We start from the raw sequence: 26,180 nt of genomic DNA on the forward strand, positions 1-26,180 counted from the left end.
AATATAAATACTTGTAGGTACTGAGATACTGGAAGCTTCAATATAGGTTACTAGACTGTGCTATTGGTACAATTATTGTGAGCAGACTGGGCAATTGACTAAATAATTGTTGCCAAAAAAATCAAAACTATGAAAGATAACTCACGTAAAATAGTGAATAAGGAAACCAAGTTCGAGAAAAGAGAAACTCGTGAAGAAGAGGAATATCCAGCAACCTATCCAGGCTCTCCATTGCAGGAAATCAAAGTGAACGTAATCGTAGTGGCAGAACTGAAAGTGAAATTGAAAGTGAAAGTGAAAGTGAAAGTGAAAGTAGTCGTAGTGGCAGAAGTCAGAACTACAAGACGTGTAATGTGTATGAGAACTCACGTGACTAAGATGGACCTCGAAGACGTAGATAGGACCAGTACACCCAAACACGGTAAGAGGCTGTCCTGTAAGGAGACTGAACACTACCCCTGTAACAGGAAGTGAAATAATTGTTTTTATCCTTGAATACCTTAATTTAGCAATTGTGAACTTAAAATTGTTCAACTAAATAACATAGCTTAATGTTCTCTACGATGTACAATTGGAAGGGTTATTAAAGACAATACAGCCGGATCCAACCAGGAATATAGACCTCAGATGTATGCTAATTTGATTCAGTTCTTCACATAATTCTTTTTATCACTGACCTCCTTTAAAATTTGACTAATAATTATAATAATTAATTAATTATCATAATTTTATTTATGTATGTTGCATCCTTGGATTTCTTGGAGTCCTTGGACCTGGATTCTTCGGCTACTTAAACATGGCATGAAATAAGGCTGTGGCTAGAATCCCACCCCCATAAATTTACGTATTCCATATCTAACAAACCTCCAAGGCAAGTAGAGAGCAGCATCTCAATGACTCCGTAGTCCCCTTAAGTGTGTTTACCAGCCAACCCTCCAAAGGTTATAGCAGGGGCTAGCATCAGACCGAACATCAACAGTACACTTTCCAGTGTCACTAGGTTCATCCCATCTTTTATATCTCTAATAAAGTTTGTTAAAATGTTGTTAAAATGTTGTTATAATGTTGTTATAATGTTGTTAAAATGTTGTTAAAATGTTGTTAAAATGTTGTTAAAATGTTGTTAAAATGTTGTTAAAATGTTGTTAAAATGTTGTTAAAATGTTGTTAAAATGTTGTTAAAATGTTGTTAAATGTTTGTTTGTTTGGGGACCAGCTTTTGGTACACTGGTTAATGTTTAATATAATTGAAGAATGAGTCAATTTTAAGTCAAAATGGCTAGGACTCTAGACTGTCACTGATAGGAGAAAAGCATTGACAGATAACTGATTGTCTAGACTCTACACTATCTAAGTTAACTCATATCCAAATTTATTATCTTACGATAGATAGCGCTTGCGTAACGTCTTGACATCTCTGATAAGACCACCAAAGTACCTCCCAGTACGGGAGAGGGGGTCGAAGTGCTCTTTAAGCTCGCTGCTGTATCCAACCACTGGGTATCTCACTGAAGAGGCGAGGTTTTTTTCAGGCTCAAGCATGGAAAAATGGTAAGAAATGATCATGATTGGTGTACCCATGACGGTAAAAAAAATTCAAATGGATATGATAGTGAGATAATAGCAACTGTTCCGTTCAATACCTCGTTTGTCTTCATCGATCTCAGCCGCTTGTTTTTTTCTCTTTCTTATCGATTTCTGCAATTTTAAAAACGCTTATACAATGTGTCTATAAATGATCTTCTAAGATTCCAAACAACCTACTGTAATTATAAATTCTGTTGATTATACTACTCTTACCCCCTTTCTGGTTCACAGATCTCTACATACTTAACAGAACACACCTGTAAAGTTTTAGGTAGGATATGGTCAGCGCCGTATTCTCCAGGGGGCAGGACTATACTGTCGTTAAGAAACACATTCAGCTCCGCCAGGACCTCCTCCTTGCTGCTAGCGGAGTACATCTTCTGTTGGAACTCCTGAGGTGTGTACTTTGTTATGTAGTTTGTTATGTACTTTGTTATGTACTTTGATATGTAATACGTTATGTACTTTGTTGTGTGCTTTGTTATGTGATTCTTTAAGCTCGTTGATAAGACCTGTTTCTATGAACACCGATTTATAAAATAAGGATTAGATCAAACCGCTATTGCGATACCCATGTCCTTAATGGTGATCTGTTACATATTATATAGTTACGATAATTGAATACCATTGCTGCTCCATCTCAATTGTTACCTTCTATAATAATATGTTGTGCGATTAGTCGCATTGTCTAGATAGTGATCCCACAATCTCTTACTCGTCTGTTAAGTTGCATATTACTACTAATTATTACTAATTATCTCTTAGCGCATAGTCAAAATTCATTGCATTGATACACTATCCAGGTTCAAACCCAAAATATCCATAATTAGGCAAGGTTCAAAACTCCATAACAACAAAGCTATAATTTCTCTACAATGTCAAATTGTAAAATTGGGGAGGTCATTATAGATAATACAGCCGGAGCCAGCAAAGATCGAGGCACAAGATTACAAGATTGGGCGAGGGTTAGACCCCAGATGTATGCTAATATGATCCAGCACTCTGCATGCATCTCATTGCCAATCCTATTTCGCAGCAGTCTGTAATCAGCTATGGGGTCATTGCTTTCATTTCCATTGATGAATTTCCAAAGTAATTATACATTTCGAGGTAGAAGGTCTGTGGATGCGATAAACGCGAGTGTATAAACGCAATGTATAACATTGTTTCAATCACATGATGGTAATTTTGTCATTGTCAAGTTGCTAGAGCATAATTTTCTACCACCCATCCATCGAGGCGGCTGGTTCTATAATCTTAGAATCTTGTTGTATATAATCAGCAGCTAGGTACGGCTATTATATGCTCCCTCCTTGTCTTTGTGTATGTTCATCCATCTTTTGTGGGGACGTAACTTCTCAATCTCTTGAGCGGTTTAAGCAAGAGAGGCAATGTATAGATGCGGTAAGATTTTGCAAATAGTGCGTTCCCGCACCTGCCTAAGATTGACTCAAGTAAGGCAAATTTCGAGGAAAACACCACGCTTAAGCCTTACTCTCAGTTTGGATTAGTCAACAGCGTAGTATGTAACGTGGCATATTACATGATTGTTTAGTTTAACGATCAAATAACTTACAAGGTTGATGTATCACACCGAGCGTCATGACAATACAAGATGTAAAATTCTAGAATTACCCTCCTAAAAGCTTTAAAAATTAGATGAGCAGGATAATTGGAGTTAGTCTAGCTGGCGATGAGCATAATTGAGACAGAGCATTTAATACTGACTTACTGTTGAGGGATTCAGCTTAAGGAGTTGTTCATTTGCCAACTTTCACCCTCTTTTGTTTTTTCTCAATTATTGATAGTATTATTTGTCATCTGATGATGTGCATTGATAATGAACTTTTTCCTGATTTTTTCCCCTATTGAGTATGTTTAGGTTATAATACAGGTGCACCCCACAATAATAGAATAATAACAAATACTCCTCGCCAAAATACTTAGAACTCTATCAATGGAGACCAATATTGACTTCATTGACTATTGCTGTAATACACTAACACAGATCTGTATCTGATAAAAAGTCTATTACTCTGACCCCACAATCGCACCTGGAATAGATTTATGAGCTCCAGTTATATTTTATAGATCTACTCATTATTCATCTATTATTCACCTGGTTGGATAAGTTGAATTATTGACATATTTTATGTGAAGTGGCATAATAATAATAATTATGCACTCACGTGACGATGTCCCCATTCTAAGTATATTATCTCTATTTATTTATTCAATAATTTATAAAGATCAAAGAACAGATTGATGGCCTGTCTTTGATGGTCTGAATTGTTTGATTATTTGTGAATTGCTTTCATCACTCATTGGGGAACAAATCGAATGAAACGTGAATGATAAATGTCTTTTCCAGCAGCTCGTTTGTTTGTTCCGTTTTTGGAATTGTATTAGACATCTCAAATTGCTGTGATAGTGAAAAATGATAGCTATAGCTATAACCAGATCGTGAGGAAGCAATGGTCTGCATTTTATTCATACTTATCTAACATTTCACATCTTCAATAGTTAAATTAACCTTTGTCGGAATTTAACAATTTGATATTCATTTCCAGGAGGAAATACTCGGAAATCATGTAAGAAGAAAACGACTAATAATTGTATACTGGCAATGACAATAAAACTGATTAGGCAGGACGGAACACCAAACTTTTTTCTTCTTTAAATAAATGCATAATTACAGCCATGGTTCACTAAAAATACGCAATAGCGATCCTGAATTACATCCTAAAAACGCAATACTGCCTAGCAGTCTAGCCGTCAAAACGCGTACGGTTTATCCATTTTCCCTTAACAAATTCAAAAAGAGTAGGCAGCATTGAGTGATGTTCCGGTAATTTCCCAGTCTACTTAGTGTACCAACTTCAATGAGCTCGCTCCATCCATCTGGCACATACTAATTACTAAAGTTTTGTTTGATTGTATTATATTATGTTTGACTGAAAATTTGTGTCATATCATAACAGAATGGCAGTGGAGCAAGTTTTCGGTATTAAGCACTGGTCGAACTTTGGATATTAGAGGTCATGCTACTATACCAGGCTGTAGAGTGTAGACTAAGATCTGTTCTAAGTGGCACAGTATGAGAGGTTTGTTTATTTGTACTGACTAAAGTCTGTAGAAAATACCTTAGTATAGTCATTATTCATCCATTCGAAACTATGTATGCCCTAAATACAATTTCTATATTACAAAGGATGGAATCCCCGGATTTTTCCAACAGAACCCTCTACGGTGAACAAACTGATGGATTAAGGTACGTTTGGACAGTTTGGCTGATTATCATGCTGTTTCCATCTCTCTTCGGAAACACTACCATACTTGTAGCCTCTTTAAAATACAGAGCAATAAAACTGCACAGAGTCATCGTAATGTTTGTAGAACATATTGCCCTGCTGGATCTCGCACTGGCTATCTCCTGTTTGATACCTAAAACCGCATCACTTATTGCTAACCAGTGGGTACTTGGACGGGGTTTGTGCTATTGTGTTGTCATGGCTACCTACTTTGGACACTCAGCTAAGTTGCAGTATATTGCAGCTATAACAACGTGCAAGTGGATACTGCTCAGTTACCCTCTCAAAGCTAAGCTCTGGTTCAGAAAGCAAGCTTCACTCTACCTCAGTGTTTTTATCTGGATCATATCAACTGTTTTACCCATATCTTTCCTCGTGGTAGACAGAGACGATGTGTCTTTCGACTATCGAACTTATATATGTGCGTATGGATACACGTCAGACATCTGGCGGTGGCTCCAGCTTGTTTTATCAGTTGTTCTTGGGTTCATTCCAATGATAATTATTGTTATTATGTCAGCTCTGTTGGTTTCCCATCTGTTAAAAGCGAAAAGGTCAGCAGAACGAAGCAGAGGAAGTTTCCGATGGCAGGGTCTTATAACAGTTCAGATGACTGCAGCCTTGTATATTCTTTCTTATCTGCCTTTTATCAGCTACATGGTCGTCGATGCACTGACCGAACAATCTGATTTACCCATGAGAAGTTCATTTTACCCTTTATACCACAGACTGGCTAAAGAATCAATGTGGTTAAGTGTCATGTATAACGTGTTTATCTACGCATTTACAGTTAAAAGTTTCAGAGATTACCTTAAAGGAGAAGTTCGTCAGAGGTTATCTACAGTTTCCTTTCAAGGTACCACCAAATATCCTACTTAATCTAATTTTAACATCAAAAACTTTATTTATTGCCCCTACAATAAATAACGTAGAGGCCCTACCCTTACACCTTTTAACTGCGTTTCATTTAAAGAAACATAGATAATTATTATCAGTTTCGAATTTTATTTATAATAATATGTACCTAGCTTTATTAATTTTTAGCAGTGGAATTAATTATGTTAATCAATAATTTTCAGGTGACATGAGTTTTTCAGCAGTCACCGGACAAGCCTTCAACATAGCCCGATCAAGATCGCCAATAATAAATAACTACAGACTGACTAGGAGACAAAGGACGAGAAACTTGTTAAGAGAACGAAATATTGAATCATCTGATGAAGTGTTCGAGGTAGATAGTTCTCGGACACTCCGTCAATAAAGCCCTCAGGCGTCTTTCAAACATCATGATATGTATCTTAAACTATAATCTCAATAAAGGTGTGGGTATGTGTGTGTGTGTGTGTGTGTGTGTGTGTGTGTGTGTGTGTGTGTGTGTGTGTGTGTGTGTGTGTGTGTGTGTGTGTGTGTGTGTGTGTGTGTGTGTGTGTGTGTGTGTGTGTGTGTGTGTGTGTGTGTGTGTGTGTGTGTGTGTGTGTGTGTGTGTGTGTGTGTGTGTGTGTGTGTGTGTGTGTGTGTGTGTGTGTGTGTGTGTGTGTGTGTGTGTGTGTGTGTGTGTGTGTGTGTGTGTGTGTGTGTGTGTGTGTGTGTGTGTGTGTGTGTGTGTGTGTGTGTGTGTGTGTGTGTGTGTGTGTGTGTGTGTGTGTGTGTGTGTGTGTGTGTGTGTGTGTGTGTGTGTGTGTGTGTGTGTGTGTGTGTGTGTGTGTGTGTGTGTGTGTGTGTGTGTGTGTGTGTGTGTGTGTGTGTGTGTGTGTGTGTGTGTGTGTGTGTGTGTGTGTGTGTGTGTACGTGTGTACTGTGTATGTACGTGTGTATGTACGTGTGTAATTTCCGAAACGGCTTAATCAGTTGTATAATTCTATCACTTAAGGGGCCATCTACTTAGGACGTCCCCCCCCCCCCCCCCCCCCCCCCCCTTAAAATAGACAATAGTACATACATTAAGACTCATAACAGTTTAGCACAGTTACATTTAAGTAGCCATCCAATCGAATAAGTTTTAAGGCAGTAGCTAGGAGAATATGCGAGTTGTGTCTCGGCTCTCATGAGCTGCTCTGGGAATAGACTTCTCGTTCAAAATACAGGGATCTAAACTTACAGAGTAATTAGTGTCAAAGAGTTGAAATAAATGGGACTTTTTCGTTCACTCTGCCAAAATTTCCAGACGTCCGGATTTTTAGAAACCACCCCCCTCCCTCTGTCCGGATTTGTCCGAAATTCAAAAACCACCCCCGTCCCTATTTGCCGGTCGTCCTAAGTAGATGTCCCCTAATTAATTATCTAATTGTTCACCTGATTACTCATGATAGTAGCGATGCTCCGGCCCACCTCGTGGTAGTCCACGGAGTCGGAGTGGGGTCCAATAACCAGAAACAGGAACCTCACGGGCATGTAGTACTCTGTGATGTCGTCTGAAATTGGATAATTATTAAAATTATTATTTATTACGGCGATTATTCATGAGTTACCCTGAAAGGAGATTGTGATTTGATATTTTTACGAACTTGGTTTTAATTTCGGGGGATAATAGAACTTTGATGTACGATCTTTAACATCAAAGGGGTGAGCCCATCGTACCTACTTTACCAAAATTGTCAACGATGTCAGCTTAAAGTAAATTTAAGAAAAAATAAAATTCCGTTATAAGAGTAGACAAATCACCCAGCCACTCCATTTCGCGCCTTCCATAAAGTTGTACGCGGATATAGGAAGCAGATATACTTTGACGAAGATAATGAATTAAAGACGTTATAACCAACATCCTCACATCCCTATCACGTACATGTATATATATTATTACCCTTAATTGTCATCGTGAACTGTATATTATTCATAATTTGCGGGTGGAATTTTAATATTACCTCAAATCAACAACACAAACATTGGTTTTATACCAATGTATAATTATTAATAATACTTTCAACATTACTATATAACTATATAACAAATAATTTGAGGCTCTTATCATGTAGTTTTACGAAGATTTCGAGCCTTACGTTGTGTGTTTCCCTTCGTGTCCAAAAATATAAGCTATGATTTATAAAGATAAAGCAAAGTTGTAAGCTAATATTTGAAGAGTTTTTTTTTTGAAAACGAAATTAGATATATATACAGAATAGTATTACAGGTTATATATATTATGAATATCATCATTGCCAAAATAACACCTTCGTGTCCAAAAGGATTATATTTTGTAACATTGTATAATAAATCACGCACCAAAGTACTGAGCATCAGCTAGCCGGATAAAAGCCACCAGAGGTTTGGTGAGAAAGTCCAGTTTTGCCACTAAAACTGGGGCGGCTTCACAGTCAGGGGGTAGACTACCTGCTCGGAGGAACCTTGAGGGGGTTTATTGGTTAATTAATTAATTGTGCAAAGTGGTGCAGATATGACAAATATTACATATTTCGAATTTGCAGTTTTTATATTAAACAAACTCAATGACCGAACTTTAACTACCTCGAGGTCCTTACTTCTCCATGTAAATACAATAAATTAATAGCATGCAACTTACATTAACGTTACCTTCTACTCTTCTAGTACTTTAACGGGGGGGGGGGGGGGTGACATGTCTCCAATGTCTCCAATGTCTTTTGTCTTTTTTGAAAAGATAGGGTGCAGAGACATGTCCTGGAGACATTGGAGACATTGGAGACACAGCTTTTGGAGACATTGGAGACATTGGAGACATTGGGGACATTGGAGACATTGGAGACAAAGTTTTTGGAGACATTGGAGACATTGGAGACACTGGAGACGTAGATGTATGATTGGAGAAGGAGGAGGATCTAGGAGGAGGATGACCCAGGAGGAGGATTCAGGAGGAGAAGGAGGAGGATGAGGACTCAGGAGGAGGACTCAGGAAGAGGACTGAGGAGGACTGAGAAGGATCAGGAGGAGGACTGAGGAGTACTGAGGAGGATGGCTGAGGAGGATGGCTGTGGAGGATGGCTGAGGAGGATGGCTGAGGAGGATGACTGAGGAGGAGGACCTAGGAGGGGGAGGACCCAGGAGGAGGAGGACCCAGGAGGAGGACTCAGGAGGAGGAGGACTCAGTAGGAGGACTCAGGAAGAGGACTGAGGAGGACAGAGAAGGAGGAGGACTGAGGAGTACTAAGGAGGATGGCTGAGGAGGATGACTGAGGAGGATGACTGAGAGGTAGGAGGAGGAGAACAATGACTGAGGAGAAGGAGAAGGAGGAGGACCAAGGAGGATGAGGACCCAGGAGGAGGACTCAGGAGGAAGAGGAGGAGGAGGATTCAGGAGGACTGAAAAAGAAGAGGACTGAGGACTGAGGAGGATGAAGAGGAGGAAGACCCAGGAGGAGGAGGGATGAGGACTGAGGAGGAGGAGTAGGACTGAGGAGGAGAAGGAGGGGGACCTAGGAGGAGGAAGACCCAGAAGGAGGACTCAGGAGGAGGAGGAGGAGGAGGAGAACTCAGGAAAAGGACTGAGGAGGACTGAGAAGGAGGAGGACTCAGGAGTACTGAAGAGGATGACTGAGGAGGAGGAGGAGGAGGAGAAGGACTGAGGAGGAGAAGGAGAAGGTGGAGGAACTAGGAGGAGGATGAACCAGGAGGAGGACTCAGGAGGAGGACTCAGGAGGAAGAGGAGGAGGACTTAGGAGGAATGAGAAGGAGGAGGACTGAGGAGAACTGAGGAGGACTGAATAGGAGGAGGAGGAGAGGGACTGGGGAGGACTGAGGAGGAGGACTGACGAGAAGGATGAGGAGGAGGACTGAGGACTGAGGAGGAAGAGGAGGATGAAGAGGAGGAAGAGGACCAAGGAGGAGGAGGACTGAAGAGGACAATGAGGATGAGGACTGAGGAGGAGGAGAAGGACTGAGGAGGAGAAGGAGGAGGACCTAGGAGGAGGAGGACCCAGGAGGAGGACTCAGGAGGAGGACTCAGGAGGAGGACTCAGGAAAACTGAGGAGGAGGAGGAGGAGTGAATAGGAGGAGGAGGGGGAGGACCTAGGAGGAGGAGGACCCAGAAGGAGGACTGAGGAGGAGGAGGAGGAGGAGAACTCAGGAAGAGGACTGAGGAGGACTGAGAAGGAGGAGGACTGAGGAGTACTGAAGAGGATGACTGAGGAGGAGGAGGAGAAGGACTGAGGAGGAGAAGGAGAAGGTGGAGGAACTAGGAGGAGGATGAACCAGGGCCAGGAGGAGGACTCAGGAGGAAGAGGGGGAGGACTCAGGAGGAGGACTTATGAGGATTGAGAAGGAGGAGGATTGAGGAGAACTGAGGAGGAGGAGGAGGAGGAGGACTGACTAGGAGGAGGAGGAGGGGGACTGGGGAGGACTGAGGAGGAGGAGGACTGACGAGAAGGATGAGGAGGAGGACTGAGGACTGAGGAGGAAGAGGAGGAGGATGAAGAGGAGGAAAAGGACCCAGGAGGAGGAGGACTGAAGAGGAGGATGAGGATGAGGACTGAGGAGGAGGAGGACTGAAGAGGAGGATGAGGATGAGGACTGAGGAGGAGGAGGAGGACTGAGGAGGACTGAGGAGGATGGCTGAGGAGGATGACTGAGAGGGAGGAGGAGGACTGAGGAGGAGGAGGAGGAGAAGGACTAAGGAGGAGAAGGAGGAGGACCTAGGAGGAGGAGGACCCAGGAGGAGGACTCAGGAGGAGGACTCAGGAGGAGGAGGAGGACTGAGGAGGAAGACTCAGGAAAACTGAGGAGGAGGAGGAGGAGTGAATGGGAGGAGGAGGGGGACTGGGGAGGACTGAGGAGGAGGAGGACTAAGGAGAATGATGAGGAGGAGGACTGAGGAGGAGGATGAGGACTGAGGAGGAGGACTGAGGAGTACTGATGAGGATGGCTGAGGAGGACGGCTGAGGAGGATGGCTGAGGAGGATGACTGAGGAGGATGACTGAGAGGGAGGAGGAGGAGGAGGAGAAGGACTGAGGAGGAGGAGGAGGAGGAGGAGGAGGAGAAGGAGGAGGAGGACTCAAGAAGAGGAGGAGGACTCAGGAGGAGGACTCAGGAGGAGGACTGAGGAGGACTGAGGAGAACTGAGGAGGAGGAGGATGAGGATTGAATAGGAGGAGGAGGGGGACTGGGGGAGGACTGAGGAGGAGGAGGAAGACTGACGAGAAGGATGAGGAGGAGGACTGAGGAGGAGGACTGATGATTGAGGAGGAAGAGGAGGAGGATGAAGAGGAGTAGGAGGACTCAGGAGGAGGAGGACCCAGGAGGAGGAGGACCCAGGAGGAGGACCCAGGTCCCAGGAGGAGGACTCAGGAGGAGGAGGAGAACGACTCAGGAGGACTCAGGAGGAGGAGGAGGAGGAGGAGGAGGAGGAGGAGGAGGAGGAGGAGGAGGAAGAGGAGGAGGAGGAGGAGGAGTCTCCAAAAGCTGTGTCTCCAATGTCTCCAATGTCTCCAAAAGCTGTGTCTCTAATGTCCCCAATGTCCCAAATGTCCCCAATGTCTCCAATGTCTCCAAAAGCTGTGTCTCCAATGTCTCCAATGTCTCCAATGTCTCCAATGTCTTTGTCTTTTTCGAAAAGATAAGGTGCGGGAGACATTGGAGACATGTCACCCCCCCCCCCCCCCCCCCCCCCCCCCCTTTAACTACCTCGAGTCCTCGAGGTCCTTACTTTATTTTGTTGATACACAGGGTGTATCACATAAAATGTATAAATGCATAAAAAATAATGTATACATAAACAGCAGTTGGTAAGAAGTCACATTTTATTTGGAACACCCTGCAGTAAATGAAGAGCATGCAACTTACATGAACGTTACCTTCTAGTACGATCATTGCTCTTATCCTGATCAGGATACATGTATTTCTGAAATTATCTCAGTAGATTTATAGCCTCCTCAATCAACTGTCTGATCAGTTATTGCAACTGACAGTTATAATCAAGTTTAATCAGGTTTAATCAGCCATGATCAGCTATAGCGACTGACAGCTACAATCAAGAATTGGACGCAGATACCTTTTATAACCATAACTGCAACCACTTCGACCGGAATTGAAATTTTAAATGATACCTGTTAATAATTTGTCGGGGCCGGGGAAAAGCCAGCCTTGGCAGTAACCGGGGCCGGGAGGCTGAGATCCTACAGTGAACTAATAAACTCACCTCGATTCTCGTGGAAGCATTTTTCAGCCATTGTAGCGGGGACCTGAAAATCAGCCAATATCAGCCAGCAACTCAGCAATTTTATAATTTGTAGCATACTTGCCAGTCAGCTTTCTTGAATTTCTTAGCATTGTTAAACGGGCGTAAAATATAGCTATAATAATGGTTTAGCATCATCAGCTACTTATATTACAGCGGTTGATCCAGGAAGTGGGCCAAACACTGCTTACCACAGAATGCGAGATCTATAATTGCTGAGCTTGCAGGCGCAAGACATAATCTTACTTTTACATTGCAGGACTGAAAATTGTGAAATATGTGATGATTATCTAAACAAATAAAAATCCATTGACATGCTTTCAATTTATTTTGATCCAATCAGAAAAACCCCAATTTGAAGCAACATTGTATTGTGTGAGATATTGAGATATTGGTGCCAAATCGTAGATATCAAGCAGATAAAAAACGGAAAACATTATAATTAAGCTGCAAATGTATTGCAATTACCTGTTAAGTTTATGCTTGAGGAACTGCGCAGTACTGGCTCTCCTTTTTCCGTCACTGACAGATGACTTCTTGTCCCCTCCATCCTTGCCGGAGCTGGATTCTTGAGATGCTTGTACTTCTTCAGATCCTGACGTTGTCTCCACATGTTTCGTTATTGCATCCAATACCTTGTGGAAAGAGTACTTCAAGCTGATTGTTTCTTTAATATGACCTCATATTATCGTATTATAACCAAGGTCCAAGACGCAGGTTGTACAATAACCTCCAATCTCCATCCATTTATATTATATATGATTTTAAAATGGCTACAACTATTAGCCTAGTTTTGTGCTTTCAGACTTCGATCAAGCTACCAAACAAATTCGATCAAACTATAAAAACATTGCGGATTCCATAAATGGAATTATTTTACCCTAACACCATCCTCCTCTTCCTCCTCCTCTTCCACAACGAGAGGATTGTTAAGAACAAAGTGAGCGGTAGGAGAGAGTGTAGGTCTGTCAAAATTTAGTTCGTGGAGTCCAACTGTTGACTTTCGGGGTTCCATGAATGAAACTGTCTTTCGGGAATTTAGACCTGAAAAAATTGGCTGGAAAGATCAGAACCAAAAGCAACATGCACTGAGGGGTTATTTAGTTATCCAACTCGGGCGCTTGAAGAAACAGCAGATAACGGAAAGCTTAACAAATTGAGCCATTAGATACTTATAATAAAATACTGAAATTTTTTGTGATGTAGAACTCACCAGTCCGCTTCTGTTTGATCTCTTGCTCACATTTCATAAAATCCTGCTTCACTTTTTCTAGAATGTTCGACACCAACTTGTCAGAAATTTCGGTTATCTCCCTCTCTTCTGCTGTTTCATTTGAGGAATTTCCTTGTTTTGCCTCATTTGAGTTATTTCCTTGTTTTGCCTCATTTGAGGTATTCCCTTGTTTTGCCTCATTTGAGTTATTTCCCTGTTTTGACTCATTTGAGGTCTTCCCTTGTTTTGCCTCATTTGGAGGTTGTATCTCATCCATTGTCTCCTCTGTGAGGGCGGGTAAAGTAGGTGCTTCACTCGCAACGTTAGTAAAAACACAAGACTCCAGATCTTCTGATTTACTCGATCTCCCTGAAAAGTATGAAATTATGAAGAAATGGGAGGTTTTATTGCCGAGTCAACTATACTTAAATAACTAAAAACTAAATAATTCTGCTAAAACCACGGTGATATTATAATATAAGGAACTTAAGTGAATCTTATTAGTTACCTTTAAATTCATTAATTTTGAGCTGAAGCCTATCAAATATGCTCTGTCTACGCTCTGCAGCAGGATCGGAGATGTCTTTTGAGTAACCTTGTGAAGTGGATCTGGCTCCTGAAGTTGAACTGTGAGAATTACTTGATAGAAAATAATTCATATAAAATTAATATATCTATAAATAAAATCGGAGTAAAGTAACTGAATTTAGATGAATCACTTTCAGCTTCTGTTGATTATCGTATTGATAATTATTTGTTACCAAATGTTGGATCGAAAGAAGATATGCGACGTTGTATCTTCTTGAATCTTCCGAGATCCTCATCCGGGCAGCTAAGTCGTTTCTGAAATTAAATCACCATGAAGCATTCATTACTGATGAGATGCTACATAACATACTAAACAATAGACATACTAAACATACATAATATTATACACAACATAACATGCTAAATTCATAAGATTTATTATTGGTTCATAATTTTTTGAATTGTGTAAACTTTATTGGTTTGAAATTTGAATCATTATTGTGTAATTTTGCTAAATTGATCAAAATTAAACTTATTATATCCGTTTATTATTGTATCACAGTATCAATAACTATAACAATATTATTATGACAATTTGCCAGGAAGTACTCCTATCGTGATTGCGATGCTATTTAACGTTCAAGAGTCTTGATCAAAGCGTGTCCTAAATGTTACTTTTTCTAGAATTCCAAGCCCCAACGAAGATGGTTAATGTGTTTAACACGCTGTTTAACACATTGTTTCTTCTCTCTGGCCCTTTTGTTTGAATCAGCCGCAGATTCCTCACAATAGCGCCACTGATGAAATACAATGGAAGTAGCACTGAAACAGTGTTTCTACTGGTAGATTTGTCACTTGTATGTGAAATGTTACAGGTCACGGTAACATGGAACTGTTTTGTTATGCGGTAACATTGGTGGTTCTCGAACACACTTCATCCTGGATTTAGACCTGAGTATCTTTAACATGCCCGAAACCATGATAAATGTTGTTTGAAATCAGACTGACGAAACTCTATAAATGAAGTGGCATCTCCTATTTAAATTCTTGTGATTTGATAGCCTAGAAGATTTGCCCCAAGAGAGTAATAATGCCAATGCCATCTCAGTAATTGCACTATGGGGGGGGGGGGGGTGTCATGTCCGTCTATGTCCGCCTATGTCCTGTCCTTTTTGGATTCTATGAGACAACGGACGTGTTTTTTGGGACATTGGCGGACACGGACGGACATTGGCGGACTCGGACGGACATTGGCGGACACAGACGGACATTGGCGGACACGGACGGACCCGGACGGACATTGGCGGACTCGGACGGACATTGGTGGACATTAGCTCAGGAGGAGGAGGACTCAGGAGGAGGACTGAGACGGAGGAGGACTGAAGAGTACTGAAGAGTACTGAGGAGGATGGCTGAGGAGGATGGCTGAGGAGGATGGCTGAGGAGGGTGACTGAGGAGGATGACTGAGGAGGATGACTGAGAGGGAGAAGGAGGATCAGGAAGACCCAGGAGGAGTAGGAGGAGGAGCACCTAGGTGGAGGAGGAGGAGAACTGAGGAGGATGACTCAGGAGGAGGAGGACTCAGGAGGAGGACTGAGGAGGACTTAGGAGGATGGCTGAGGAGGAGGAGGAGAAGGACTGAGGAGGAGAAGGAGGACCCAGGAGGAGGAGGACCCAGGAGGAGGAGGACCCAGGAGGAGGACCCAGGAAAAGGCCCCAGGAGGAGGAGGAGGACTGGGGAGGAGGAGGACGGACATTGGCGGACACAGACGGACATTGGCGGACACGGACGGACATTTGCGGACCCGGACAGACATTGGCGGACTCGGACGGACATTGGTGGACATTAGCTCAGGAGGAGGACTCAGGAGGAGGACTCAGGAGGAGGATTGAGGAGGACTGAGACGGAGGAGGACTGAAGAGTACTGAAGGGTACTGAGGAGGATGGCTGAGGAGGATGGCTGAGGAGGATGGCTGAGGAGGATGACTGAGGAGGATGACTGATGAGGATGACTGAGAGGGAGAAGGAGGATCAGGAAAACCCAGGAGGAGGAGGAGGAGGAGGACCCAGAAGGAGGAGGAGGAGAACTGAGGAGGATGACTGAGGAGGAGGAGGACTCAGGAGGAGGACTCAGGAGGACTGAGGAGGATGGCTGAGGAGGATGGCTGAGGAGGATGACTGAGAGGGAGGAAGAGGAGGAAGAGGAGGAAGAGGACTGAGGAAGAGGAGGAGAAGGACTGAGGAGGAGAAGGAGGACCCAGGAGGAGGAGGACCCAGGAGGAGGACCCAGGAGGAGGACCCAGGAAAAGGCCCCAGGAGGAGGAGGAGGACTGGGGAGGAGGAGGACTGTTGAGGACTGATGAGGAAAACTAAGCACGAGGAGGAGAAGTAGGAGGAGGACTGAGGAGGGGAGAAGGAAGAGGACTGGGGAGGATCAGGAAGACCCAGGAGGAGGACCCAGAAGGAGGAGGAGGACTGAGGAGGACTGAGGAGGAGGACTGACGATGACTGAGAAGGAGGAGGACTGAGGAGTACTGAGGAGGATGGCTGAGGAGGATGACTGAGAGGGAAGAGGAGGAGGAGGAGGAGGAGGACTCAGGAGGAGAAGGAGGAGGACTGAGAAGGAGGAGGACTGAGGAGGAGGAGGAGGAGGACTGAATAGGAGGAGGAGGAGGGGGACTGGGCCGGGGAGGACTGAGGAGGAGGATGGAGGACTAAAAAGAAGGATGAGGAGGAGGACTGAGGACTGAGGAGGAAGAGGAGGAGGATGAAGAGGAGGAGGACCCAGGAGGAGGACCCAGGAGGAGGACTCAGGAGGAGGAGGAGGACTGGGGAGGGGGAGGACTGTTGAGGACTAATGAGGAGGACTGAGGACAAGGAGGAGGAGTAGGAGGAGGACTGAGGAGGGGAGGAGGAAGAGGACTGAGGAAAATCAGGAAGACCCAGGAGGAGGAGGAGGAAGAGTAGGAGGAGGAAGCATCTAAATGTTATTTCCATTTTTGTCCGTTTTTGTCCATTTTTGTCCGCTCTATTTTTTGTCCGTTTTGAAAATATAGGGTACCGAACGGTGGAGGAGGATTGAGGAGGGGAGGAGGAAGAAGACTGGGGAGGATCAGGAAGACCCAGGAGGAGGATCCAGGAGGAGGAGGAGGAGGACCCAGGAGGAGGACTGAGGAGGATGAGGAGGACTGAGGAGGAGGACTGACGATGACTGAGAAGGAGGAGGACTGATGAGTACTGAGGAGAATGGCTGAAGAGGATGGCTGAGGAGGATGGCTGAGGAGGATGACTGAGAGTGAGGAGGAGGAGGACGCAGGAGGAGGACTCAGGAGGAAGAGGAGGAGGAGGACTCAGGAGGAGGACTTAGGAGAAATGAGAAGGAGGACTGAGGAGAACTGAGGAGGAGGAGGAGGATCAGGAGGAGGACTGAATAGGAGGAAGAGAAGGAGGGGGACTGGGAGAGGACTGAGGAGGAGGAGGACTGATGAGAAGGATGAGAAGGAGGACTGAGGAGGAGGACTGAGGACCGAGGAGGAAGAGGAGGAGGATGAAGAGGAGGAGGAGGACCCAGGAGGAGGGCTGAGGAGGACTGAGGAGGATGGCTGCGGAAGATGACTGAGAGAGAAGAGGAGGAGGAGGACTGAGGAGGAGGAGGAGGAGGAGGAGGACTGGGGGAGGACTGAGGAGGAGGATGGAGGACTGAGGAGAAGGATGAGGAGGAGGACTGAGGAGGACTGAGGAGGAAGAGGAGGAGAATGAAGAGGAGGAGGAGGACCCAGGAGGAGGACTGAGGAGGAGGAGGACTGGGGAGGAGGAGGACTGTTGAGGACTGATGAGGAGGACTGAGGACGAGGAGGAGGAGTAGGAGGAGGACTGAGGAGGGGAGGAGGAAGAGGACTGAGGAAGATCAGGAAGACCCAGGAGGAGGAGGAAGAGTAGGAGGAGGAAGCATCTAAATGTTATTTACATTTTTGTCCATTTTTGTCCGCTCTATTTTTTGTCCGTTTTGAAAATATAGGGTACCGAACGGACAAAAAACATGACCCCCCTATAACAGCAAAAATTTAACATTTTATTTAGCAATTTAGGTGTCCATTAATGTCCGTCTATGTCCGCCTATGTCCGCCAATGTCCGCATATGTCCGTCTATGTCCGTCTATGTCCGCCTATGTCCGCCTATGTCCGTCTATGTCCGCCTATGTCCGCCTATGTCTGCCTATGTCCTGTCCTTTTTGGATTCTATGAGACAAGCGGACATAGACGGACGTGACACCCCCCCCACTATGGCCCGACACTGTCACAGATAGAGTAAGATTTATAACGTGTGGTATTTATTAAGACCACAATGGCTTTTAATGAGGTAACGAGGTGCACTACTGCTGTTGATAAACGTTGGGATACGATTGGTGAGCATATTTGTGTGTTTGGGGCGTAACGTTGCCTGTTGGCGCCCCCCCCCCCCCTCCCCCCTGTTGGCGCCGACACCCCCCCCCCCCCCTGTTGGCGCCCCCCTCCCCCCCCCCCTGTTGGCGCTTCCCCCGCTGAAAAAGTGCCCCCCTGTTGGCGCCCCCCCCCCCCCTCCTCTGTTGGCGTCCTGATATATGAAACTGTATTGTAATTGTAATATAATGAACCAATAAATTATGATATTATTAAATTTTCAAGCCTCATCATTACTGCATTACATCAACCAGATAGTGTCATTCGATACCTACCGCTAATAAAATTGATCCAATAAGCTAATAAAATGGTCGGAATCCTTACATTTCAGACCTTTAGTAAATTGCATCTTATACCGATAATACTATTATCTGTGGGTTCTGGCACTAGATCCCAACTGGCAGAATACCCGTGGAATAAAGACAAAACATGCCGAAATGCTAAAAATGCTGTTATTTTATAGAAAAAAATCTGTTCGTAAGGCTAAATATGTTGAAACACCAAGTAATTTAATGATTGTATTGAATCAACCTATTGAATTTCTTGTCGCTGTTCAGATTATTATTTCTGGATGGATTTTGACTGCCGGTATTCCAAACTTGTAGTGAAAATTTAAAACTTAAAAAGTAACCTTGTTTTCTGATTTTGCATCATCCTTCTCAGTTAAGACTTTATCTGGCGCCTGATAAAAATTCATGGATCACAACAATTTTCCTGTCGACTGTTAAGAAAAACTTGTAAAACTTGTGTAAATCGCTTGTAAAATAGATTTTAAGAATTTGCAGGGAAATCTAACATGAAATCAACTTTTTCCGGTCTGTAAATGTAAATTTAAGTAGAAGGAAATGCCTGCTTTATTCCTCCAACAAAGGGAATATTATTCTAAGAGCTCAAGAGATCGTATCTATTATCTAACCAGAGAATGAGCCCTTCTGTTTCTCATAGCAGTCAAAAAATCTAAACTTTTCCTTTTATTCTTCTTGGACTGAAACTCATTCCTGAAAATGTAAGTTAAGTGATACAAGCTTATTATATATAATCAAACGAGTTTTTATCATGTATTATCTTATTATCTACCAAGTGAAAGGTAAAAGCTTATCAATCTATCTATCAAGAGTACATTTAATTGAAAACTGGACGAAAACTAGTTTTTTAACAACTCTACACAGTCTGAACTAGCAAATCCTACAAATCCTACAAATCTTTAAAATCCTACAAATCTTAACAAATCCTAAAAAATCCTACAAATCTTTAAAATCCTACAAATCCGAACAAATCCTAAAAAATCCTACAAATCTTTAAAATCCTACAAATCCTAGCAAATCCTAACAAATCCTAGCAAATCCTAACAAATCCTAACAAATCCTAACAAATCCTAACAAATCCTAGCAAATGCTACAAACTTGTGTTTCAAGAGGAGAGCACGAAGTACAATGTCCTTGTGTTCCCTCTTCAGGATGCCTTGGTGAACAAACTCATTAAGAGCCTCGTGAGCTACACCTTGTAGGGTCACCTCTCTTGAATCTATCACTGCTATACCTGGAGTTATAATTCCATTTTAGCGTAGTTTAAATTTGTAATACTAAGATGGTTGTTTTACAATTTATCTAGACATTTAAGTATTATTATAAGCTAAGTGCAGTTCAAATTTGTAATTCAGACGGTTTTACAATTAATCTCGAATTAAAACTATTTATTACTGATGTGAATAATCTTACCACATGAAAACATATTCTCAACATGACAACATATTACTTTGAGCTATAATTAATTAATAATTAATAATTAATTAATAAGTACCTTTGGAGAAGCCCCTGCGCAGTTCCAGTAGACTATGGAAACTGAGAGAAGACACGTGAGGCTTACCCCACCTCTCACTCTTCTCCATATCCTCCTCATACTGAAACACAGAGGTGTGTTAGTTTATGTGTTAGTTAATGAAACTAATTACAATTAATTAAACACAGGAGTGTGTTAGTTAATGAAACTTATTACAATTAATTAAACACAGGAGTGTGTTAGTTAATGAAACTAATTACAATTAATTAAACACAGGAGTGTGTTAGTTAATGAAACTAATTACAATTAATTAAACACAGGAGTGTGTTAGTTAATGAAACTAATTACAATTCTAATGTTGTAGTAAACATAAATGTACATAAATTGTCTAAAACAACCGTGAAACAGGTTTATAATTATAAAATTTTGGAATTAGGAGGGATAGATTCAGAGAATCTTTGATTCTCTGATTCAAAGATGTGAAACATGCTCAGTCTCACTAGTCACTAACTAGTCACTAAGTAGTCACTAACCTTGAGCCACCTCGCAGTTTCAACCCACTCCATTTTCTTAGTTTTATCATCTTCATGGAGCTCCTCCAACTCTACATACACTGTGTGGGGCCTGTAATAGAGTTCAAGGTTAATATTCAAATTAATGATTTAACTATAGCTCTATTATAGGTATACCATGTGCTGTGGAATACTGATTACTGAACAGCGAGCATTACGAATAGGAACCAAGTTGTCAAAAGATTTTAGCGCGGGAAAATAAAACCACAGAAGCTGAACCTACTCAATGTGATGACTGGTAGGAGTGTTAGTGGACTGGTAGTTTAGATCAGTTGATTTTATAGCGGAGGACAACTTTAAACCTTCTTGGCTTATCATGGTGGCTTGCTTCGACATCCTTCTACCCTTCAGATCTGAAGAGAAACGGTTAGTTGGTAAATCTCATAAAGTTTTGGATTGTAAAATATCTTCCTGAGAGAAGGGAACACAAAACTATTAAAAATATTAAACATTTTCTTGATCGGCACAAAATTAACTGGATTTGTTAGCATATTCAGTGATATTACAGACAAACCAAATGTTTTGGGGTGAGGGCAGCTACTTTCAGACCGATGTCTCTGTCTTGTCTTTTTTGTCTCTTCTTCTTCCGAACGCTGAGGAAACGCCACATGAACCAGTAACCACAGTAACCAGTAACTAATCACATGAACCAGTAACCACAGTAACCAGTAACTAATCACATGAACCAGTAACCACAGTAACCAGTAACTAACCACATGAACCAGTAACCAGTAACTTACCACATGAACCAGTAACCACAGTAACCAGTAACTAACCATATGAACCAGTAACCACAGTAACCAGTAACTAACCACATGAACCAGTAACCACAGTAACCAGTAACTAACCACATGAACCAGTAGGCAGTAACCACAGTAACCAGTAACTAACCACATGAACCAGTAACCACAGTAACCAGTAACTAACCACATGAACCAGTAACCACAGTAACCAGTAACTAGCCACATGAACCAGTAACCACAGTAACCAGTAACTAATCACATGAACCAGTAACCACAGTAACCAGTAACTAACCACATGAACCAGTAACCACAGTAACCAGTAACTAATCACATGAACCAGTAACCACAGTAACCAGTAACTAATCACATGAACCAGTAACCACAGTAACCAGTAACTAATCACATGAACCAGTAACCACAGTAACCAGTAACTAATCACATGAACCAGTAACCACAGTAACCAGTAACTAATCACATGAACCAGTAACCACAGAAACCAGTAACTAATCACATGAACCAGTAACCACAGTAACCAGTAACTAACCATATGAACCAGTAACCACAGTAACCAGTAACTAATCACATGAACCAGTAACCACAGTAACCAGTAACTAATCACATGAACCAGTAACCACAGTAACCAGTAACTAACCACATGAACCAGTAACCAGTAACTTACCACATGAACCAGTAACCACAGTAACCAGTAACTAACCATATGAACCAGTAACCACAGTAACCAGTAACTAACCACATGAACCAGTAACCACAGTAACCAGTAACTAACCACATGAACCAGTAACCACAGTAACCAGTAACTAACCACATGAACCAGTAACCACAGTAACCAGTAACTAACCATATGAACCAGTAACCACAGTAACCAGTAACTAACCATATGAATCAGTAACCACAGTAACCAGTAACTAACCACATGAACCAGTAACCAGTAACTTACCACATGAACCAGTAACCACAGTAACCAGTAACTAACCATATGAACCAGTAACCACAGTAACCAGTAACTAACCACATGAACCAGTAACCACAGTAACCAGTAACTAACCACATGAACCAGTAACCACAGTAACCAGTAACTAACCACAATAACCAGTAACCACAGTAACCAGTAACTAACCACATGAACCAGTAACCACAGTAACCAGTAACTAACCACATGAACCAATAACCACAGTAACCAGTAACTAACCAAATGAACCAGTAACCACAGTAACCAGTAACTAACCACATGAACCAGTAACCACAGTAACCAGTAACTAACCACATGAACCAGTAACCAGTAACTAACCACATGAACAAGTAACCACAGTAACCAGTAACCAACCATATGAACCAGTAACCACAGTAACCAGTAACTAACCACATGAACCAGTAACCACAGTAACCAGTAACTAACCACATGAACCAGTAACCACAGTAACCAGTAACCACAGTAACCAGTAACTAACCACATGAACCAGTAACCAGTAACTAACCACATGAACCAGTAACCACAGTAACCAGTAACTAACCATATGAACCAGTATCTCTCTTATCTTATCTTATCTTATCTTATCTTATCTTATCTTATCTTATCTTATCTTATCTTATCTTATCTTATCTTATCTTATCTTATCTTATCTTATGAGGATTCGTTGCGACGCAACAAGGCCATCGAATGAGTCGACCACCTTTGTTATATTACTTCGGCATTACCTGCATTACAATGTAAACCAGCACTTTCAAGGAAGAGCTTTACAAGAAGCCGAAGGATCGTTCCTAAGGCCAGCAACGGTTAAGGCACTATGCCACACTTTCTTCGCCCGAGGCTTCGCTGTGTTGATCAAGCACAGCTCCTCATTTAACCCTCACACCCGATTTCTCGAGCATTCGGCTGAGTGAACCGTGGGGCTACATAGACCACTCGGGATCCAGTAACCACAGTAACCAGTAACTAACCACATGAACCAGTAACCACAGTAACCAGTAACTAACCATATGAACCAGTAACCACAGTAACCAGTAACTAATCACATGAACCAGTTACTTACCGAGAAGCCAAAACACAATGTGTCAAGTGCAAAACATGACGATTATATGTTGTAAGTATAACGAAACTTTCAGTGGTATTCATAATCCATAACCACTTAATCAATTCATTAAACTTAATATAACAACTAAACTTAATTAATTTAACTATACACCTACTACTATACCTTACTACTATCAATGTGAAGATAATTAGTTAGTTCTGCGTCTTTTTAACTATACACCTACCTCACTACTATCAATGTGAAGATATTTAGTTAGTTCTGCGTCTTTTTAACTATACACCTACCTCACTACTATCAATGTGAAGATATTTAGTTAGTTCTATACACCTACCTCACTACTATCAATGTGAAGATATTTAGTTAGTTCTGCGTCTTTTTGGATTTTCTCTGCTTGCCACTTGGACAGCTCAGACTTTTTGATGACCTTTCTTGCTGCGATATTAAATCAAGTTAAAATAACTTAATAAACTATTTATAAATTATAGTTTATAGTTTATAAATTATAGTTTAACATATTTTGTAAGTTATTAATATGAGTTATTCCGTGGACAGGACCATCTCCCCGTATGGTCCTTATGATAAGAAACTATCAGTGCTGTTATCTAGTTATTAAAACACTCACATATTTGTGGTCCTAAGGCTGTGTTATGAGAGGTTGGTCTCCGTCTCCTCTGCTTGTCTCCATGGTGACGGTGGTTCCGCTTCTTCCGAAGAGGTTCATGGATACTGATACATAGCTTCCTGTGACCTGGAGTAAAATTGATATTCCACTATGTGATACTCAAACCGCAACTATAATTTTGTATGTTTTAAAGCAGCATTTTTTTCATAAATAAACAAAGCAGCACCTAAATATGTTTCATCTGATCCAGACTTTTTTTAATAAAATATAAATCAGATAACACTTGCTTTATACCTGAGTTAATGGGAGAGTCTAAAGTACTGCCATTGTTATCAATATACTCGGGGGAGTGAATACTTCCAAATTCAGGCAGCGGAACAGAGGAGAGATCATCTATACTGTTAGACCTTCCTATCTCGCTCACTAGCCCCTCTATACTGCTAGAGCTCCTCCTTTTCTTGCTCTGCCCGTCTGTGCTGCTGGAGGTTCGTCCTATTTTGCTCAGCCCGTCCAAATCTCGCAACTCCTCTTCCGAGTTCTGTTGGAGGAAAAGATGTCATTCAACACAAAACAATGCGTGGTAGTTGTAATGAACTGATTTCAAATTCAGATGTTTGAACTAATTATAATTTGTTTAATTACCCAAACGGAACAAATCTGTATAATTATCATAAATATTGGCAGAAACTACAATGAAGTTTCGATATTTAAGTATTTATTTTAGGGAAAGATTAGACTTGGGCGTTGTTATTTGACGATCCCTTGTTTAGAACTTGTATTTAATAATAATTAAAACTAATCATTAATTTTGAATTACACATATACATTACCTCCATTAATGTTATTTAAGGCACGTACTGATCGAGCATCCTAAGAGATTTTCTTGGTTAAGTGTTTTTTGGTCACAGTATTTACTATGATTAAAAAAATTTAAAAAAACAAGTTTACCTGTAATTTATAGAGGTGATCCATAATTGTTTTGACACGTGACAGTGATTTGGGCTTTTTATTGGTCAAAGCTTGAAGACCAGCTCCATAGCACTTACCTAGGCCGATTGATATTTTCAAGCAAATAAGTCCACACTTATTTGCTTGACGCTTCCACTCCACACCGGATGCAATTTCCTCTGATCGAATAATTAAGAGGTTCACAAGGGACCGTTATCATTTGATAAGCATTAACATTAAAAAAATCTATATTATATCATATCCATGGTTATTGGTTACTTATATATATATCATCACTCCTGGAACTCTCATTCCATTTCTGGAAATGTAGGATTGTTTGTTCGTTATATAACCTATCTGATTGGGTTCCATCATACCAATAAAACCACAGCGGAATGCCCAACCTTTTTAATCTAGTACTGACACTGTCCTGTTTGATTGCAACAACAGTGGCAACTGATGTGTATCAGTTCTCAGCTGAGGAGCTGGAGAGAAATACGGAGAAGATACGAGTTATCAGGCTGTACAATGATCTTGTGAGGTGGAGGTGGGTTTCACCCTTTCTCTTTCACTTTCTCTTTCTCTTTATGTACATAAATAGGACGATTTGTGTTTTTAAATAGTGCCATAATCCTTAATGCAGACGACTCCTGTCAGACGTCCAGAAGTGTCTGATGAAATTGAAAACACATCTTGTTCTGTATCTTGTTCTGTGTCTTGTTCTGTGTCTTGTTCTGTGTCTTGTTCTGTGTCTTGTTCTGTGTCTTGTTCTGTGTCTTGTTCTGTGTCTTGTTCTGTGTCTTGTTCTGTGTCTTGTTCTGTGTCTTGTTCTGTGTCTTGTTCTGTGTCTTGTTCTGTGTCTTGTTCTGTGTCTTGTTCTGTGTCTTGTTCTGTGTCTTGTTCTGTGTCTTGTTCTGTGTCTTGTTCTGTGTCTTGTTCTGTGTCTTGTTCTGTGTCTTGTTCTGTGTCTTGTTCTGTGTCATGATTGGTTCACATTGACGATTTACCGATTTATTTACTAATATAAACATGTGATACGCAAAGGGCTCAAGGTTATCTTTAGATATAGATGGATATCAACAGACAAAACATTTCACAGGAAAAAAAGTGAAGGAAAAGACTTACTGCCAGATATTATGGTACCTCATTTCATTGGAGAGGACTACCAACATCTAGAAACTTTTGCGCGAGACATTCACGGTAAAACTTTGTTAACGTTAATAAATGAACTAATTACG

At 41.8% G+C, this 26,180-nt stretch overlaps 1 protein-coding gene across 1 annotated transcript; it reads right to left on the bottom strand.

Moving 5' to 3' along the window:
• Positions 1–395: 395 nt before the first annotated feature.
• Positions 396–24,879, bottom strand: LOC134824927 (sodium bicarbonate cotransporter 3-like). The gene is made up of 25 exons (XM_063836935.1): positions 24,825–24,879; positions 24,289–24,532; positions 23,995–24,120; positions 23,704–23,804; positions 21,090–21,168; positions 20,799–20,928; positions 20,537–20,627; positions 20,025–20,124; positions 19,628–19,763; positions 19,141–19,222; positions 18,856–18,906; positions 14,016–14,097; positions 13,763–13,870; positions 13,255–13,623; positions 12,922–13,085; positions 12,510–12,676; positions 12,003–12,045; positions 11,659–11,705; positions 8,118–8,239; positions 7,191–7,309; positions 1,845–1,979; positions 1,644–1,698; positions 1,385–1,508; positions 865–1,022; positions 396–458 (listed from the first exon to the last, which is right to left on the bottom strand). Exons 1-24 carry the CDS (start codon positions 24,828–24,830, stop codon positions 911–913), a joined length of 2,793 nt encoding a protein of 930 aa, XP_063693005.1. The 5' UTR covers positions 24,831–24,879; the 3' UTR covers positions 396–458; positions 865–910.
• Between the last annotated feature and the right edge of the window lie 1,301 nt (positions 24,880–26,180).

This window comes from Bolinopsis microptera, chromosome 13, assembly GCF_026151205.1.
Source record: "Bolinopsis microptera isolate Bmic1 chromosome 13, MBARI_Bmic_1.0, whole genome shotgun sequence".
In the NCBI taxonomy this organism is placed as follows: domain Eukaryota; kingdom Metazoa; phylum Ctenophora; class Tentaculata; order Lobata; family Bolinopsidae; genus Bolinopsis; species Bolinopsis microptera.

Bases quoted from the DNA above. Each gene is read 5' to 3' on its own strand.
- LOC134824927 (XM_063836935.1), bottom strand. The intron at 13,624-13,762 runs GTAACTAATAAG...CATACTTTTCAG, and splicing joins CAAAATTAATGAATTTAAAG to GGAGATCGAGTAAATCAGAA. The intron at 1,023-1,384 runs GTAAGATAATAA...AAACTTTATTAG, and splicing joins TTACGCAAGCGCTATCTATC to AGATATAAAAGATGGGATGA.